Raw genomic sequence first — 18,972 nt, forward strand, 5'->3', positions numbered from 1 at the left:
TCATGCCTTAGGAGCCCACCCTGGTTACTGTGGGCACACACTGGATCATACAGCCCATCCCCAAAGTCTCCATTTTAAGGTTGAAGATCTATGTCTATTAAAGATTAAAACTGTATGGAGACTTCTGGGACTCCCTCTATATACAGGGAGCTTTGTAAGCTGTAGAGCTCTATAGGAATCCAAGGAGTCTTTTGGGATCCCTGTACAAATGAGCTAAGGTGTTGTTTAATAAATCATTGTGACCAAAAACTGTCACGTGCTGGTGGCCAGTGGTTTGGTGATGAGCCTCTCTGAATTCAGGCTGCTCATGTAAATACTTCAGTGCTTACAAGTTTTGAATCTAATCTTCCCAGAAGCTGAGTAGATATGCAGAAGACAGAGGGCAGGACTTTTGGGGGGGCCAAACGGGGGTAAGATGTTATATTTTGGTCCTTTCTATAACTTATCAGTAAATATCCTTGGATAAAAATGAATAATGTTAATCACCATTTGATATGGGCAAGATGAAACACCCTGGCTTGTGAGCCACAATTCCTGAGGATTACTCTTGAAATCCTGAGGGTAGAACGAGCAGTTATCCCTCGGGACCCAACCTAATAATCTAGTGCAGGTGGAGAGAGTGAGTTTAAGAGCCTCTACACTAGTCATCAGAAGAAAAATCACATGAACTTTATTCAAAACCTTCCAATCTGATAGGCCCAGCCAGAGAAGAAAGGGTCACCTCCATCATGATAAAGCATCAGAGGGGAAGACCTTTAGTGCCTGTAACATGGTGGGAAAAGTTGCTGGACTTGGCATCACAAGAATAGCGGTCAAGTCTCAGACCTGCTGTTGCTGTTTGGTGGTTAGATGACCTTTGGCATTCTACCCCACCTTTGTGACTCTTCGTTCTGTTCTAACTGTGTCATGGCAACAGATGTTGACTCTGAATAACTGTGCAGTTGTTTTCAGATATCTGAAGGCTTAGGTGAGCTGCTATTATGAAGCTCACTAGATGTATGAGAGTGTTTAATGGTATTAAGCGTTTATTTACCCGGAAGAGAAAGCTCAGAGGTAAGGCTTGAGAAACCTTTTTCAGAATATTTTGCAGGTAAAATTGAACAAATGTTTTTATATCCACCAAGTACAAAAAGGGGAAAATGAATACCTTCAATAGAGGAGCATAACAGTACCAGCAAAACACTACTTGTGTGTTTGTTCAAATTGATCCAGAATTAACTGAAGGAAAGTTTGATTAAAAGAGCAGAAATGGTTAATTAGACAATGCTTGAAGGAAGGTGCCTTTCTCAATTGAGAGTACGTACCACATTTCCACAAAGTGTTGTCTAGAAAGGGTACAACGCACTAGGAAATTTTCATGGATGTAGGATCATTTGTTTCTGTAAGACTGGTGGTAGTAGAGAAATTTTCTCTGGACTTTAAGAGTAAACTGTGGCCCATCCCAGTGCCTTCTCTGCAGATGGACCACTGCAGATTTTGCTCCAGTGAAATTGGTTTTACCGGAAAACCTGATTTGTGGGTCATGTTTCTTCACACCAAAGATTGTTTTTTTAACTCAGTGTTTAATAAGTTCTCCCTCCCCAGTCTAGCTGATGAGCAGGGGTTGGGGTGAGACTTACTGACCCCATGACCCTGCCCTCCCACCAAAGACAAGAGTCTATTTCAGCTCCTGAGAGGCTCCTGCATAGGTGAAGCCTGAGTGCCCTGAGCACATCCCTGCCAAGCGTATGGAACTTTGGGACCTCCCTCAAAGTGCGGAACTTTTGAGAAGTTAGACCACTTGGCCACCCGTTAGTAGTGGAAGCCCTCTGGGGTTTGGGGGTCAGAGTCAAGATGGAAGCCACAGAGTCATTTGCAACACTGAGCAGAGGGGCTGGGCATGGCATGCTGGCTCCAAGGACCCTGAGAGCCCTTATTGCCCTCTCTACCCACTGAGCTTGAGGGCACGGGGCACATAGGGAAGTTTCATTCCTTTAGCCAACTGCAGTGTTCAGGACCACCTTGCCTGGTCCTGCTGGGGCTGATGCCAGCCCCAAAGGGTCTCCCTCTTAACCCCTTCTCCTTGGTCAGTTTGATCCTTTCCTCAGGGGCTCACTTATTCCACTAGCTTTTGGGTGAGCTCAATTCCAGAGGCCAAAAGGGGGTGGCTTTCACCCTCTTCCTCACCCCCAACTGGCCCTTGTTTGCTGCTTCATGGGTCACGATGAGGGTTCCATCTCTGTGGTGTACTGGGCTTTGTGCAGTTCTTTACAGTCTTATGATGCTTTAGTGAAGAAAGAACAATGTCATGTTCACTAGGGAAATCTAAGCATGAGCATCTCCTGCCTTCTCCCTTGTTGAAAGCCCAGAAGCAGAGCTGAGAGAGGGTCTCACCTAAAGCCCTCATTGGACTGGTGACCTCACAGAGGTCCAGAGTTGTCATTGCTTGCCCAGTGCCACATAGAGTCGAGAAGGAATGTGCCCATCCTGCCTGCGTCCGTGAAGATGAAACCCATGCTCCTCAGGAGTAACCTGGAGTTGTGTTGGCATCATTGATTATATCCAGCTGAAGCTACAGGGAGTATGTAGAATCTGTTTAGACTCTCATTACCCTTTAGAATTGGCTCACAAACCCCATCCTTGCATCAAGGATGTAGCGTTACGTGACTGCCGTTCCCTGCAATAGGGTCGATGAATGGATAGAGCCTCCAAGGCAGAGCAGCCCTTTGGAGCTGCTTCAGCCTTTCTTGACAAGCTCTTTTTGTTCTACGTGGGAGAATACTTTAGACTAACTTTGGCTCTTTCAGTACATTTCCAAGGACACTGACTTTCTGACCACATGTGTTTCATGCGGTTTACCATCAACGATCATGCTACTACTATACATATAACAAAAATAGAACCTTGTGTGTTGTAATGGATAGAGAGGCAAGAAGAATTGTATTTAAGTCCCACCTCTGATGCTTAATTTCAGAGCTCTCTACACCAGAGGTACCACCCTCAAAGGCCCCCCAAAGGCAACTGGAACCAGATTCAAGTGTAATTGGGAAATGTTTCACAGCATTTTAATTTTTGGTGCTGTACAGTGCGTATACCACCCACTGTTCATGCACGTTGCTTCTTGGTGAAGGACACAAAATTGTGACTTTTCTTTAAAACACACAAGCAGTTTGCAAGTGATGGGAAAGAAAACATCCTTTAACATTGAGAGGCCACATAACCTTCAAACGTTGGGCAAGTGATTATGTAGGAGACATGTCTGATTTATTCTCAACTTGTACTAATGGCCAGAAGTGACAAAAAGGCAGTTATCAGCCTAATAGAATTATTAAAGCTAATTGTTCAAGTAGTGATTAGCACAAAGGGGTCAAACACCAGCAAAGTGCAGCCTGAACCTGATTAAGGTACAATTGGGAAATATTGAACAAAATGAATAACCTCCATTCTGTTTGGGTTTCACACTACTGGATTAGCCTTTATACCTCCAGGAAGTAGAAATAATCAGTGTTCTTCTATAACTTCACATGGCTTACAAATTTTTAAAGAAAAAAGGATTTTTAAAAAATTACTGTATCATTCCATTTGTGAAGCTTTGCTGTCTCCTGACATTCTAATATCCTAAAGCCATTCATGATTTTGGGAGGCATTTATGTTTTTAGAGACGTAGTACATACATGGTCACATCCTCTTTTGGAATTTTATTCTATTTCAAAACATAATTATGCCTTTTACATGATTAATAGGTTTTTGTAATCTGTTGAATCAAAGCGTCTATGATGTATTCATTATGGTAATATATCATTATTTCCCCAAACTGAAGACTTTCTAGTATTTGAACTTTCATTTTTTCACTGATGAGGAAAAATGTTTACTTGTGTGTGTGTATATATACATCTGTATATACACCTGCATATATATATATACACACACACACTCATAAACATATACATATGTATATATATTCATTGTCTCTAAACACATAAATGCTGCACAAAGTCATGAATTGCTTCAGAACATTTGAAAAGCTGAATCAGTGAGGCTTGACAAGTAAAACTGTATGTTTTGGTACTTCTTCAAAGGAGAATTCAATTTTAATCAAGTTTTCTCTTATTGGTTTCTTTGAATATTGCAAAACATGTTTGTAGTACCTCTGAAATTGTGGTGAAGGGAGTATTGTTCTTGATTTAACCCTTCTGATTTTGTAAAGTTTGGGGAGCTATACTTTAATGCCTTATATAATCAGTTAATGAAAGAACTAATTTAGTATACGAAAATACTAATTCCAAAATAATTTTATGATTTCTTCTCACTGTTTTATAATTCTTTCTTGAATAATGTCACTTATTTTTTTTTCAAGTATCATCTTATTAATCGAATTGCTGATTCTTTTTTCCAAGCTAAAAAGGCCTTACATATATACTGTGTTGGTACTGAGTTGTTCTTCAAACTGAACTATAAAAGTGGGGATTCAAAACTAAATTACTTGTATAGTATTTGCTTTGTATGCAGTGAACATGTTTGGTCCAATTTGATGTTTTGCGTTGCTGTATCTTACAATGGTGATAATCAGTTTTAAATGTCATTGGTTCCTCTCTTTACTAAAATATCGCTGGGAAATGAGATCAAGTCTGCTCCACTCCCAGGTTGATTTATGACTGACTAATCCAGTTTTAAAAATTTGTACCCAGAAACTCTAACAAGTTATTCTTTAGTTTCTGCTCTGTTAATGACACCACTTAACAGGTTAATGTATTGTATTACTTTCTAGATGAGCCAACCAGCCCAAGCATTGATCAGGATGTGGCACATATTCCTGCTTCTGCTGTCATTTCAGCATCCACCTCTCATGTGCCCACTAGAGCACAGATTCCTCCCAGCCTTCCAAGTTCAGCCCCTTTAATTTGCTGTCAACTGTCACACGACCATGGTAAGTATAAATTAAGAAAGGCCTAGAGCCAATTCTACCCCTCTTCTTCCTTCAGCAAAGCAGACCAGTTGTCAAAAATACCTTGCCAGAGTCTCAGTATCAGGCAGACTTTGCTTGGTGCTAAAGCAGAACCAAAATTTCAGAGTCCACACTCCCCCCAAAGAAGAGTCAGAAAGAAAACTCCTCAGTAAAGGTGCCTGTTTTTATTGGAGAGATTTGACACATTTGGTGATTAAGACTACTTAGAATATGAAGTTCTAAACCTATTTTAACTTTGAAATTTCTTCCTTAAATATTGTTTTTTGCTAACCGGCAGTGGTTGGGTTTATCTGGCTTATAAGGGCCACAAACCTGGGGGTACTTTCCCTTTCAGGCTTGGGCTCAAAAGATGTAGCTCGATAGTCTATATATTAAAATATTTAAAAGCAAGCAAAATGTATTCCTTAAAACTGCAAGTACAAAATTCAGTTCTAACACCCATTGTTTGATACAGAAATTAAACCTGTACAGTATGAAGAACTTCGCATGTTACACACATAGATATAAATTAGATGGGCTACCGTGGTACTTAAAGAGGCCCGCTTTGGAATTGAGTCATCTCAGGCTCCATCTTTTCTTAACAAGATTCATTACTACCAGCACTAATCATTTAAATATTCCTTTAAGAAACTCTCACGAAGGCCTCCTTAGCAGGAAAACACAGGGCTCATATTATCTGGAGTGGAAATCTGAAAGCCCCCAGGCATATTATCCAGCTCTTTATTTTTTTGTTTAGATACAAGAATGGGAGGTAGCCTGGAATAACAGGTAGAAAGCTGGCCTCAGAATCAGTAAAAACCTTGAATTCAAATCTTCCCCCTGGCCCATAGAGATTGTGTGACCTTGATTGTGTGACTCTTAACCTCTGAGGGCTAGAAGCCTCTCTCTGAGCAGGAATCTGTATTTCTAGAATGAGCTCCATCTGCTGATAGTATTACACATCTAGTCCAAGAAAAAAGAGATCAGACTGTCAACACATGTACTCACGCATATATGTGCATGCGTGTGTGTATAGATAAAGACTGGAGTATTAAAAACTTAAAGATGTTGTAGTAGAAGATCATGGATCTAGAATATTTCAAGAATCTTTCTCTGTATTTCTAGCACAGTTACCTTAGTTATAATAGGGACTTTGTGAACATTTGTGTAATTTTTTTCATTGAAAACTTCAGCGTAATTCGCATTGTAAAGGGATGAAAAACAACTCTCCGTGTATTTTAAAATACATGGAAGAAAATAATTTCCATTTGGTAATGAAAGACAAGAGGTGGATTAGGATGAACTGAAACATTGTTATTGGTGCTTTTTTATGTTAAAGGGATCCCATTTAAGCCAACATAGTCCATGTATTTCAATTATGATTCAAACATTTTGTTTCCCCTCTTTTTTCCCCCAATGTATGACCTCCTTGTTTTCAACAATAACCAAAGATGACACCAGTCCTCCAGAAGGCACGTGGAGAAAAGGCATTGCAAACGTTAAGAACAAAACACTTCCGAAAAAGCCTGTAGGAACCTTTGGGGTCACCCTTGGTGACTGCCTGCCAGCTCACACGAATCCGGTAGGAGACAAAAGTCTTGCTTGTACCCTAATCGTCCAAAGCATCTGTAACCTCATCAGTGTGGGTGCCCCCTCCAGTGATATGGGGAACAATCTCTGATGGTTGTCCATGTCTTCCGTAAATTGGCCCCTGGCAAGGGTGTGCACCCATGACAGGGGCCTTACTTTTTATTCTCTTGACATTTTGTAGCTCCCACTGGAGGTACAAGGTATGCATTGGTAATCCCTTGCCCTCACTTCAGTGACCACCTCATCTTTTTTTGTGTGTCATGTTTCTTTCCATGACATTCTTAATGTGTACATAATTTCCTTTTTGTAATGGGTAACCCCCTTGTGCCCAACCTACACTTCTCTATTGACCTTTGGATGTTCCTTAACTTGGAAGCCTGGGGTTGTTCAAAAAGGTTTTGCGGTTTTCCAAGAGCAGTCCAGCTGCTCTCATCCTCCTCTTCATCTCTGGACCCAGATATAGGTCCCATTGGACAGATGCAGTAGGTGTCCATTCAGACACATGTTGGCGTCTGGGCATCCATTTGGTCTTCCCTGCACAGATGGTCAGGCCAAACTCCTTTGAGGGATTGCAGATCTCTTGCAGGAGGCTCTGCAATGTCTTGTGGCTTGAGGCAATGAGCAGGATGTCATCTACAAACAGGACCATGTGTAGAACCTCTCAGCATCCACAGCGGGTCCCTTTTCCCCCTTGACTCTACGCTGAACTTGCTCAATTCACTAGCACATATCTCCAGTTTTATGCCTCACTGGATGCTTTTGATCAGAGGGTGATTAAATAACATGATTTAAGCTGTCAATAAAATAAAATGAGGATGGTGTCTCGGTGGGAGACACCTTGTTGGAAAAGAGCCTGGAAGACAGCATTTTGCTTCCATGAGTGAAATGTTTTTTCATAATTAATAAACATTATGTTTGTTAATAAGATATTATCTTCTCTATGAATTTCAGTTAATTTTGAGATGTGCTCCACTGTCAGATATCGTTTGTGAAAACCCTCATGTTGCCTAATACCTTTCATCAGAGTGAGATTTTGTCCATACCCCATTCCTTAGATACCTTAAAAACCACCACTCAACAAACATCCTTAGAAGTTGATATCATCACCACCAACATCCTCTGTTAATGACATACTTGTCCCAGTAGGACTGCTTTTCCTACTTTCTCATTAAAGCCCCTTTCTACTTCTTCTATGTCTTGGAGATTGTGATGTTAAGCTCCAGGTGGGGTGATCCCAGTGTCCTTGATGGATGAAATAGTTAATTGTAATATGTTTTAGATAGGTGTTACTGTCTAGTGACTCTCCTTTGTTTTACGAGACAAAGCTGACAGTAATCATCTGCCATCCTTTTCTTAAAAAAGATTTTACAAATGAGTTTATGCTCTAACTTGGTGTTGGCTTCAGGAGCCATCTCTCAACATTTGGCTATCAAGGCAGATGTTTGCTGACTAAGAGACTTTCTGCCGAGCTCTATCATTTACTTTGATTTAATTTCTGCATGAAATTATGGTCTTTGCTGTTGATGTTAATGTTGATGTTAAAATGATGAGATTTTATTTCAGGGGAATATCTGAGGTTATTAAAAACTGTCCGGTTTTGCAAAGGCAATCCAGCCTGCTCTGCTTCTGCTCAATTCTGGGGTCAGCTCATTGTCCTCTTAGAATATCTAAGATCAATGTACTGATAGGCTAGTTCTCCAGGTTGACCATCCAAATGCATATTGCAGTCTCCAGGAGACATTCTACTTCTTCGACTCAGTGTTTCCTGTATGGAGTATTAGGCCTACTTTCTGGAGAGAGTAGAGATCTCACTTAGGAGGTTCTGTATAAAGACATGGAAATTTCATTCGGCTCAGTGCCGTCTTTGGACAAGAGCATCTGGAGGACCTCACCACCAATACCACCACTTTCTTTTCTTGTACTTCATGACAATGCCGAACTCCTCGAGCAAGCACACATCTGTCTGTCTTATGCTTCCCTTGAAATTACTAATCCAAAGTTGAACAAAGTTATCCCTGAGAAATCTTTCACGGAATCCTGGATGATTTTGGTGCAGATGTGGGAAACACATTAGAGAAGATAGTTGGTCAAATGGTTTTTATTGTTGTTTCCACCTTTGTACTCAAGGAGGACCAATGACATCCCAATGTTGGTGTCAAGGGACAGTGTATTTGACTGTGGCTCATCAATCCAATATGGGTTTGGAAGGCTCTACCACAGACTGGGAACAAACAGTCCATTTGAACATTTGGGGTGGAGATATCTCTAAACGCACACATGTCACGTTTCCCTTGTGCTCCTGCATTTCTGCTTGGCTCATGGAGAGCCTAGTGCCATGCTGGATGCGGGCATACCAGGCTGGGCAGTCCTGTGCCAACATCTCCCATGTCTCACAATTGATAGTAAAGTTCTTCGAGAAACCTTGAGAGTGTCCTTGTACTGCTTCTTCTAACCTGTGTGTGAGCATTTGCCTTGTGCTTGTTCTCCATAAAATAGTCTTTCCAGCAAACATATGGTAGGCATTCACACAATGTGGCCAGCCCATAGGAGCTGTGCTCTCTGCAGTAGGATTTGAATGCTTGGCAGGTCAGCCTCAGAGAGGACATCAGTTGCTGGGTACCTTATCTTGCCAGGTGATCTTCAGAATCTTCCTAAGACAATTCAAATGGAAACAGTTTGGATAGTCAAGAAGCAGCAGAATATTGCTATTCCCTTTTTAGCCATTAATTACAAAAGATGGATTACATTAAAGACACTATCATTTCTGGAGGCCTGCCTGTTTGTTTCTGAAACTTTATTAGGATTGTGCTCCGTATAGATGTATACTAACTTTGTATCCCAAAATTGAAGTTTGATGTCCTACGAGCATCTGTTCACTCAAGCCAGAGTGACATCCCTAAGTCAACCTCTGGAAGTCCTGTTCTTCCTCCAAGCCTCATTTGAGCAGCTACCTCTCTCCATTAAACCCGCCCCCTGTCCTTCCCAGTCCCTGGTTAGTCTCTGCCCTCAACAAGAGGCCAAGTTTAGAAAACAGCTGGCAGGCCAATATCTTTTTTGAGACATTAAATCAATATGTGTTTGGAGAGAGGTGTGTAAAAGCTAGATTTCAAAGTCTGAAGTAAAGTTGACCTTCTTTAAGAGCAATTTGCATTCCCATACTCTGTTCGTGAGCTAATTGCCTGACTTCTAGTGTTCTTTGCGCCAGCCAGAACATATCCAGTCGTTTGACAGTCATCAGAACAACCATATTTGGCACTTGAAGACTTACAAAGCTTTACAATAACAACCCTGTGAAAAAGATGCTGCAGTCATCATTAGACCCTTTTCATGGAAACTGGGTCTTGGCAGAGGGAAGTCACGGGCCCACCTTCTCACAGCTAATAAATGCTGAAGGCAGGATTCTGAAGCTAAGTCTTCCAGACTCCCACACGAAGTACTCTATCAGATAACTCTTTCCCCTCTTACATCCTCATTTCCATCTCAGCAGTCCAAATATGTTTAACTCAGCTACAACCGAACTCACTATTCTTTTGATTCTCCACATGACCTAAAGAGCAAATCTTTTTTTTGAGAAACATATTTTATGTAGAGATAAATAATAGCTTAATATGATCATGTGAGGCCTCTAAAAATAAGAATAATCTCTTTTTGTTTTGTAGTACATTCCACGCATAGTTGAGATCTGCTGCCAGTTAATTAAGGAAAGAGGACTTCACCATACAGGGATTTATAGAGTTCCTGGAAATCATGCTGCCATCTATAGGATGCAAGAAGAACTCAGCAAAGGAATGGCTGACATCAATCTACAGGATGATGTAAGTTCATTCATTCATTTTCATGTTTCAGAATGTTATGGTGACTGTGACATATTACATATTTCCCTTCTGCATGCCTAGAAATGGCAAGACTTGAATGTTATCAGCAGTCTGCTGAAACTGTTCTTCAGAAAACTCCCTGAGCCTCTCTTCACAAATGGTAAGTTATCTTCTGTAAAATCAGTTTAATTGTCCTACCCCTATGTTTTAATTTAAAGAAAAGTATAAAGAAAGTAAAGTTCTCTGGTAGTAAACTGGGATTTGGGGGAGGTAAATTTCGCTATTTAGAATCCATGGAAACAAGTTTATTGACATTCAGCCAAGCTACATTGTTGGGCTCCTCCTTATTTCTGGCTCAGAATAACATTTCTTACTCTCCCCAGACAGAATCTTTAAACATGTTAGTGTACATGACCTTTATTTACATGTTTTTAGTCAATCAACAAATCCTTGCTGAGCATGTCACACACACGTATTAATAAAGCTATACATAGAGATAGAGATGATGTTGTGGTTGGTATTGAGGGCAGGAAAAGGAGAGTTATGGTGAAGGCAAAGTTTCTGCTTTCATGGAACTTTTGCACTCTAAGTTACTTGAACATAGTTCTCATTCAAATTGATGCTATTTTGGAGGCCTAAATTTTAAACCTACTTCAGACCCACTCTTTTTCTCTAAAGAAATACCTGTTATTTTGTTGGCAATACGAAGGATACATTTCGCCTAATCAGTTGAGAAAAAAATGTCTTTCTGTTGCCAGATAAATACGAGGACTTTATTGCAGCCATTCGGAAAGAAGATCCCCTGGAGCGTCTTAAAACATTAAAAAGACTAGTGAGTATTATTGGTGAGTTTGGGGACGACAACAGAAAGTTTTACGAGTTTTAAATCTATCACTGAAATGATGTTTTTACAGATTCATGATTTGCCTGAACATCATTACGAAACCCTTAAGTTTCTTTCTGCTCATCTGAAGACAGTAGCAGAAAATTCAGAAAAAAACAAGGTAGGTAAATAAAGAATTCTAGAAATATTCTTTCACGTTTTCAATCCAAACCTTATGGTGTATATCACAAAATTCAAAGGAGACTGCTAATGAAAAGGAATGGGCACAAATTTGTCTAGCTGGCTTAGTCACTAACCAGGTCCCCAGATCTAGAAACAGCAGAAGGAAAGGGCACAGATGTAAACTAGTTCTGATGGTTCCGATATTTTTCTTCCCTCCTTAGATATGTCTGTCTTTCTCATCTCCTGGCCTTCACACAGCTCATAATTGCCGGGTCAGTATGATAGGAGTGGGAAAGATTAGTAGAAAGAACTGTGAGGTGATGGATGACTTTGAACCTTAAAAACATAGTAGTTTAAAAAGAGTTTCCAAGAGCAGCTAGATGGTAGAGTGGATAGAGCTCTGGACTTGGAGTCAGGAGGACCTGAGTTCCAGTGCAACCTGAGACACTTGACACTTCCTAGCTGTGTGACCCTGGGGAAGTCACTGAACCCCTTTACCTCACCAAAAAGCAAAAACAAACCAAAAATAAGAAAGAAAGAAAAAAGTTTCCAGTACAGGGAATGCTGAGATATGCACCAGGCCCCCTGTTTATGTAAACCCTTCACAGTTTGGTCTTCTTTCTGCCTCTGGTATCTGCCAGTAAAAAAAAAAAAAGGATCCGTGGCTTCTCCCAGCACTTCTTTCCCTTTTTTCTTGGCTGGCCTACCCTTGATATGCTTCTTTCTCAGTTAGTAGTATACATTGCAGCAGTTTACATCTTTGGGGCATGAAGATTTCTTGGTGGTAAAAGAACTTGATTTCCTTTTTGATATTATGCCAGACAATAGTAATGTGGTTTTACTTAGATAGAACAGTATAGTTAAATTAAAAACTGAGGTACAGATCCAAGTTCTGTTGACTACTACCTGCTATGTGACCTTGAATGAGTTACTTTACTTTAAGGCCTGAATTTCCTGCTCTAAAAAATGAGCTAGAATATCTTCTGACTCTAAATCCTCTCGTCTCTCCTCCTTTGCTTCAGTTCTAATCTCTGATGAAGAGGTAACCCTTCCCTTCAAAACCAGTCCTCCCTCTCTCTTACATTTCACTGTCTCCTGTCTACAATGTATTTTACTCTCCTCCCCTTCAAGAGGGAAAAAAAAATTTCCTTGCCCCCAGCATCCCTGAAAGCTATGTGTACTTTCTCTTTTCTCCCTTTCATAAGCAAACTTCTAGTAAAAGCTGTCTACACCCATGCCTCTGCCCTTCCTGTTAAGCACAAACCAGAGCTGCAGATGATCTGTTTGCCAAGCCAAAAGACTTCTTCCCAATCTTCCTTCAGGTCTCAATACATGCTTTCACTTGATCTCTGAAGTATTTGAAACTGTTCACCATCCCCTACTCCTGGCTATATGCTCTCCTCTCTAGGTTTTCCTCATCATCTCCCATGGTTTGAATGACCAGATATCTCTAGGAAGGACTCCCACATCTGTAAATATACAGCCCCAGGTACTCTATTGAGATTCAGGACCCCCATCGTGAACTGCCTGTTGAATATTTCAGACTGTACTTGTCTGACAGCCATCTTAAACTCAGTGTTAGATAATCACAATTTATCTCTCCTCCCTAACTTCCACATGTCCCTATTTTTGTTGAGAGAACCACCATCCTTCAGGTACCCAGACTCACAATCTTGAAGTCATCCCCAGCTTTCTGTCTACCTTGTCCCCTCCTATATCCAGTCAGTTGCCAAATATTTGCCTTCACAACATCTCTTCTATCCATCTCCTTGTTTCTCACCTGGATTATTATTACAGTAGGATTGTCCATAGTGTCCCTCATTTCAAACCTATCCTCCACACAGCTTTTCAAAATGATTTTCCTAACGTACAGGTAGAATCGCGTCACTCTCCTGCTTCCACAGCTCTAGTAGTTTTGTCTGTAGAAAAAAGCAAGGACTCCTTTATTTTGTGTTTAAGCCCTCCCTAGTGTGGCTCCAGCTTATTATACATTCTGTCTTTCAAGCACTCAGCACTCTAGCCAAACTGTCGTCCTTTTGCTCCTTTGGATGTCACCTTGTCTTTCTTATCTGCCTGCCCTTGCCCAGGTCAGATACCATTCCTCAAATATGATCCTGCCTCCCCTCTGCCTCTTAGAATCTCTACCTTCCTTCTAAGCTCAGTTAAGACAGTATTGTCATTCATGGGACCTTTCCTGAGCTCCCATGCATTTACTCCATGGGCATATTGTTAGACATATTGTATGGACTGTTGTTCTGCCCAATAGAATGTAAGCTCCTTGAGGGCAGGGACTTCTCCAGCACCTAGCCTAGTGTCTGGAACATAAGAAGTGCTTCATAAATGTTGGATGACAAATTGATCTTTATTACACACTTCTCTTTTTGTTTTCAGGGTTGATTTTTCCAAGGGACTGTTCCTTGAACAGTCTGTTGATGATGTAACATCAAATAACCGTTATTCAAACACCAGTTAATTTCAGAACAATGTATCTTTCCATTGTTATTAGATACCAAGAAAATGCACACAAAGTCCATGTCCTTGAGAGCCTTATAATCAGATTGGGAGTACCCGACCCATATGCAAAGATTTAGAGAGATTTACAAAACAATGTTTGAATCAATGTCATTATAAGAGTACCAAGTATATATTTGCAGAAGGCACTCAGAATTAAGACTATTGATACAAATCCCTAGGATTCCTAAAAGGTGTTTTGAACTGAATTTTTTAAAAACTGAAAGATATGAAATGGATAAGAATTGGCATTGCAGGTAGGGAGAAATGACAGAGTGACGATACAAGCTGGGGGTGAATGTGCAAGTATGGAGTCACGAGCCAAATGGGCTTGCTCATTCTTCTATTTTTCTTCAAGACAACGTTGGCTTTTGGAAATTTAAGCTTCTTTGAATATTAATCACATCTCTTTTGTGCCAGACAATTTCTGATGTTTTTCAATAAGACGATGCCATCTTTCCGCTCTCTCCCCCCTTTCCCATCCTTTTTTTCAGATGGAACCAAGAAATCTAGGCATTGTTTTTGGCCCAACCCTTGTGCGACCGCCAGAAGATAACATGGCACATATGGTGACTCACATGCCCGACCAGCACAAAATTGTAGAAACCGTTATCCAACATGTAAGTGGGTGGTTAGTCTTTGAGAAAAGGCTCTTTGAATGAAAGATCATTTGGATTTTAGTTCTTTCTCCTCTCTCTTAACACAGACATTTTCTCTCCGTCCTGTCCCCCATACTAATGACAGTTTGGAGGGTTTTCTCATCTTTTTTTTTTATTTTAAATTTTTAGCATGACTGGTTTTTCCCAGAAGAAGGTGCAGAAGAGCCTCTTGTAAGTTCCTTTTTGCTTTTATGATTGGTTATTTTGATTTGGGACACACAGTCCTGAGTTTTCAATAGTGGGACCATAGTCCACCATTTGCCACTATTAGCTCTGCGTGTCAGAAGTTGATTCCTTGCTTCTAAATTTCTGTTGTAATGAAAATATCAGTAGCTAAAACCGTGGTATTAAGCACTGTTGTTGTTTTAAGATAAAGCAGTGTGGAAAATTAAAGTTAAAATATCAATAGGCTTTTCTAAATGTTGTGAAAAATATAATGACATAACTTTGAAGAAATGTTGAGGGGATCTTTGTTTATTAACCATAGACAACAGTTCAGGAGGAAAACACTGTAGAATCTCAGCCAGTGCCAAACATAGTAAATGTCCTATTTGGCAGTCCTCTTGGAAGACTAGTCGTTGTTTGTACTCACTGTATCTTGTCTAATAAATACTAATAGCCTCTCCCCAATGTTAAAGTTAAAGAACACTGCCCTAGTCTTGACTTACACAACAGCTAATTCTTGTTGACTATGACTTCCAAGTGGATACTCTTGTATACAATAAATGACTTGGTTTCTGATGTGTCAGTTCAAAATACTAAGGACAGTTCTTTGAGGTATTGGGTCCTGAAATTAAGGGATATAGAAAAGAGTTTGGAAAGATCCCTAGGGGAAAAGAGAGAGAGAGAGAGACCAAACCATTAAATTTTCTTGAAAATTGAGTACTTCAGGGCTATTGGTATTCTTTTCCTTTAGAAAGTTTGAGGGGGGAATATGACCAAAACACCTCAAGAGAAAGTGAATATGGCTGAGTTTTGTGTTTTTTTTCCTGAGTTTCCCTTTTCTCTTTCCTTCCCAGGGTTCTTGGGGATCCGGAAAGGATCAGTATAGCAGGGAATTGCTTGTATCCTCCCTCTTTGCAGCGGCCAGTCGCAAGAGGAAAAAAACAAAAGAGAAAGCACAGCCAAGCAGCTCAGAGGATGAGTTGGATAACGTCTTTTTCAAGAAAGAAACTGCAGAACAACCTGCAGTGATAATAGTAGTAAAGAGGACAGCAGAGGAGAGTCCAAAAGAGAGAATGATCCAGTGAGAAAGCAAAGAACTAGTGTTTCTAAGGATATTAGTAGCAAAAAAGACTCGCACGTGAGGAAAGAGGAAAAGCTGGCACCAAGGAAAGAGAATGCGGCATGTGGAGAGCCCTCGCTGCCCTCCAACTCAAAACACACCAAATCACCTACTCTCGGCTACCGTCTCACCGTGCTTAAAGAAGGCCCCCAGATCTCCTCTCAGCTCCCAGACCCCTCTTCTGGCCTTGGTGCTCTACTTAGCACTCCCTCCCCACCATCCTTGATGAGATTGCCTGCTAAGAAATCGTGCAGTCCAGAAATTAAATGCAATGAGTTCCTGGCCAGTGCCAGTTCGACCCCCTCAGACTACTCGGCCACTGCCTACCTGACCAGCCTCGATGGCAGCCGGCTAAGCCCAGAGGTACAGTCAGTTGCTGAGAGCAAGGGAGATGAGGCTGATGATGAGCAGAGTGAATTGATCAGCGAAGGGCGACCTGTGGAAACGGACAGTGAAAATGATTTTCCGGTTTTTGCCACAGGTTTTCTTTCGGAGAAATTCTTTTGCGGTAAGATCCAAGAAATGGTGAAGACAGGCCGGAGAAACTCCGAAGGAAGTGAATTAAGTTGTACTGAGGGAAGTTTAACACCAAGTTTAGACAGCCGGAGACAGCCATTTAGTTCACATAAGCTTATTGAATGTGATACACTCTCCAGAAAAAAGTCAGCTCGGTTCAAGTCGGAGAGTGAAGGTGTAGGTGATACCAAGGATGAGAAAGAATCATCCTCTGTAATTAAAGTATTTGACATGAAGAAGAAAGGAAAGTCAACAGGGAATTTGCTGGTGCCAGCTAGAAGTGAATCAGAAAAACATGAACCCACTTGGAGAATTAAAATAACTGACCGGCTAAAACTGAGGCTCAAAGCATCTGCAGATGACATGTTTGGGGTGGGAAGTCAGAAAAATAGCTCTGCAGAGAGTACTAAAAGGAAAAACATCAGAAGACGACACCCTCGGAGGGCAAAGTGATTTTGCAGAAATCAGTGTTTTAAATGCTTGGAAGGTTCCTGAACAGAGTGGGAAAGAGAGTCTGAACTTTCTGCTGTGACTCGATTAAAACCCAAATGCCCAGCCCAAGACCTCTCCATTTCAGACTGGCTCGCACGAGAACGCTTATGTACTAGCACGTCTGACTTGAACACAGGAGAACCCGGAGAGCATAGACTGGAGAACACTAGTAAACAGAAATCTATACATCAGATGGAGGCAGCTTCCCTAGCACCTTAAGTTTGACAAACAGACCCCTTTTTTCTAGACCATCCCAATCACCTGAACAAATAAATGGTGAAAGCTTCCAGAATGTCAACCAAAATGATGCTCCTATACCTGTTGCCAATCCTCAAAAACCATCCCTAACCCCAGGAACTAAATCACAGTTTATCAGTGTCTCTAAAATGGAGGGATGCGTCCACTACAGCAACTCAAATGATACTGTTACATGTTCCAATAACTCTGTAAATATGTTTCTGTACTAGAATTGTTATTATGCAGCCTTCATTTTGGGCTGGTTTCATCAATGTGCACTGTGGAATGTCTTCACTGTGCATTTCTATGGTCAGAAGAACATAAAGTTCAGAAAAAATATATATCTATATATTTTAAAAATATATTGGATAGTTGCACACAAATAAGCGAGGTATTTGTTGTAACATGCTATGTAAGTCTCTACAAGGTTTATGACCAGAAATTGATGAGTAAATCAGCTGGCATTAGTACGCAGCAAATTTGTTCTTTTGGTTTAGTCACTAACAAAAGTGCCTCATCATAACAATTCATTGGTTTTGTTAGGGTGCCATCTTGTTAACTGCTAAATTAGAAAACTTAAAATGAACAGATGAAAGCATTTTATTGGTAATGTTTCATTACATATTACTGATTTTAACACAGGTTTATACAGAGCTTCCATTCCTTACGCATTCCAGTGGGATCTCTGAGTTTTATATTCAAACTTTTAATACAGTTTTTGAGTTTTGTGTGACTTGAATTTTTAATCTTTCTGTAAAATAAGTAATTTAAATGAACCTATTATATTTGTATCTTTTCAGATACCACATTTGTTATAAATGTTGTGACACCGGCGTGTAGATAGTGGATCCTGGATGGACCTGGCTTATTTTAGGAAGAATATAATTCCGCATGAAGACTTAATGAATCTAAACCTGTGTCATGCCTGTGTGCATACCCAATTATACACTGGAAATAAAACTGTTTTGTTGAACTTTTTGCATGGTTCAATATCATTCTACTGAGTCATTTTAAAATGTCACTTATAAATTTTAGTCAGCCTCCACTTATGGTAGATAGTAGCTAGCCCTGGCTTAGGAAAAAAACAAATAAACAAGAGAATGATTATTTTTATGATATAAAAGGAAAATACTTTTGCTCTAGATTTGCAAAGCATTATCTCCTCTTATCCCTCTTTGAGGTCAGCTAGTCTCCTCAGTCCGTACTACACATTCAGACTTAGCCGTACCTGACATAATCTTCCATACACCAGTCTACCCACTCATATGCAAAAGATGGCCACAAAGCATTCTTTTCTCTGTAGGGAGCTGTATTTAGAGCAATTTATTAAAGCTTGAATTTTGTTTCATATTGTATACATGAATGTTCCTAGGAAATGAATCTTCTTTGTTTCTATGTAGATAATCCAGAGGGTAATACACTTTGCAAGTCTGGGTCTAAGTTCCTCATTGTGAAAGGTTCCTTCCAGCCTCTAGACTGGAGATCTAGGAATTTGTTTTTTAAAAAATTTTGATAACTGTACTTCAACACAGTTAGTTTCCTTTATAATGTTATGTGTTTTATTTTACATATTTAAAAACATTTTTAAAGAAACATTCATAGTAGGCTTCAAACTGTTGCCAGAGGGGAAAAGGTTAAAAGCCCAATCTAGATCGACATCCTATGACCTGATCCAGTGGGAGAGGAGAGTTGTTTGCTTGTTGCTCAATGCGTTTGTTTCTCATGGAGATTAGAGTCTAACAGATATTGCTTATATTGCCTTGCTTTTTATTTTCTTAATAGGTCTAACTAGCTGCCAAAGAAATCTAATCATTCAAATGTAAGACTTAAAAAATAGTATGCATTGATTCTAGTAATCCAATTATTTGTGTTTTTCCTTGAATAATATGAGTCATAAAAGCACCATTTGAACTTTGAATTTTTTGAATTTTTAAATG

General features: G+C 40.2%; 1 protein-coding gene across 1 annotated transcript; it reads left to right on the forward strand.

The window, feature by feature from the left end:
• The first annotated feature begins 500 nt into the window (after positions 1 to 500).
• Positions 501 to 17,350, forward strand: LOC110204225 (rho GTPase-activating protein 21-like). Its single transcript, XM_078150280.1, is given in 14 exon segments — positions 501 to 1,053; positions 4,748 to 4,906; positions 6,376 to 6,506; positions 10,174 to 10,329; positions 10,411 to 10,489; positions 11,088 to 11,161; positions 11,244 to 11,333; positions 14,341 to 14,466; positions 14,635 to 14,676; positions 14,993 to 15,043; positions 15,659 to 16,740; positions 16,742 to 16,814; positions 16,817 to 16,979; positions 16,982 to 17,350. Coding segments are annotated over 14 exon segments (2,583 nt in total). The 5' UTR covers positions 501 to 980; the 3' UTR covers positions 17,266 to 17,350.
• Positions 17,351 to 18,972: the final 1,622 nt, after the last annotated feature.

This window comes from Phascolarctos cinereus, unplaced genomic scaffold (assembly GCF_003287225.1).
Source record: "Phascolarctos cinereus isolate Bilbo 61053 unplaced genomic scaffold, phaCin_HiC Scaffold_145;HRSCAF=714, whole genome shotgun sequence".
NCBI classification, from domain to species: Eukaryota; Metazoa; Chordata; class Mammalia; order Diprotodontia; family Phascolarctidae; genus Phascolarctos; species Phascolarctos cinereus.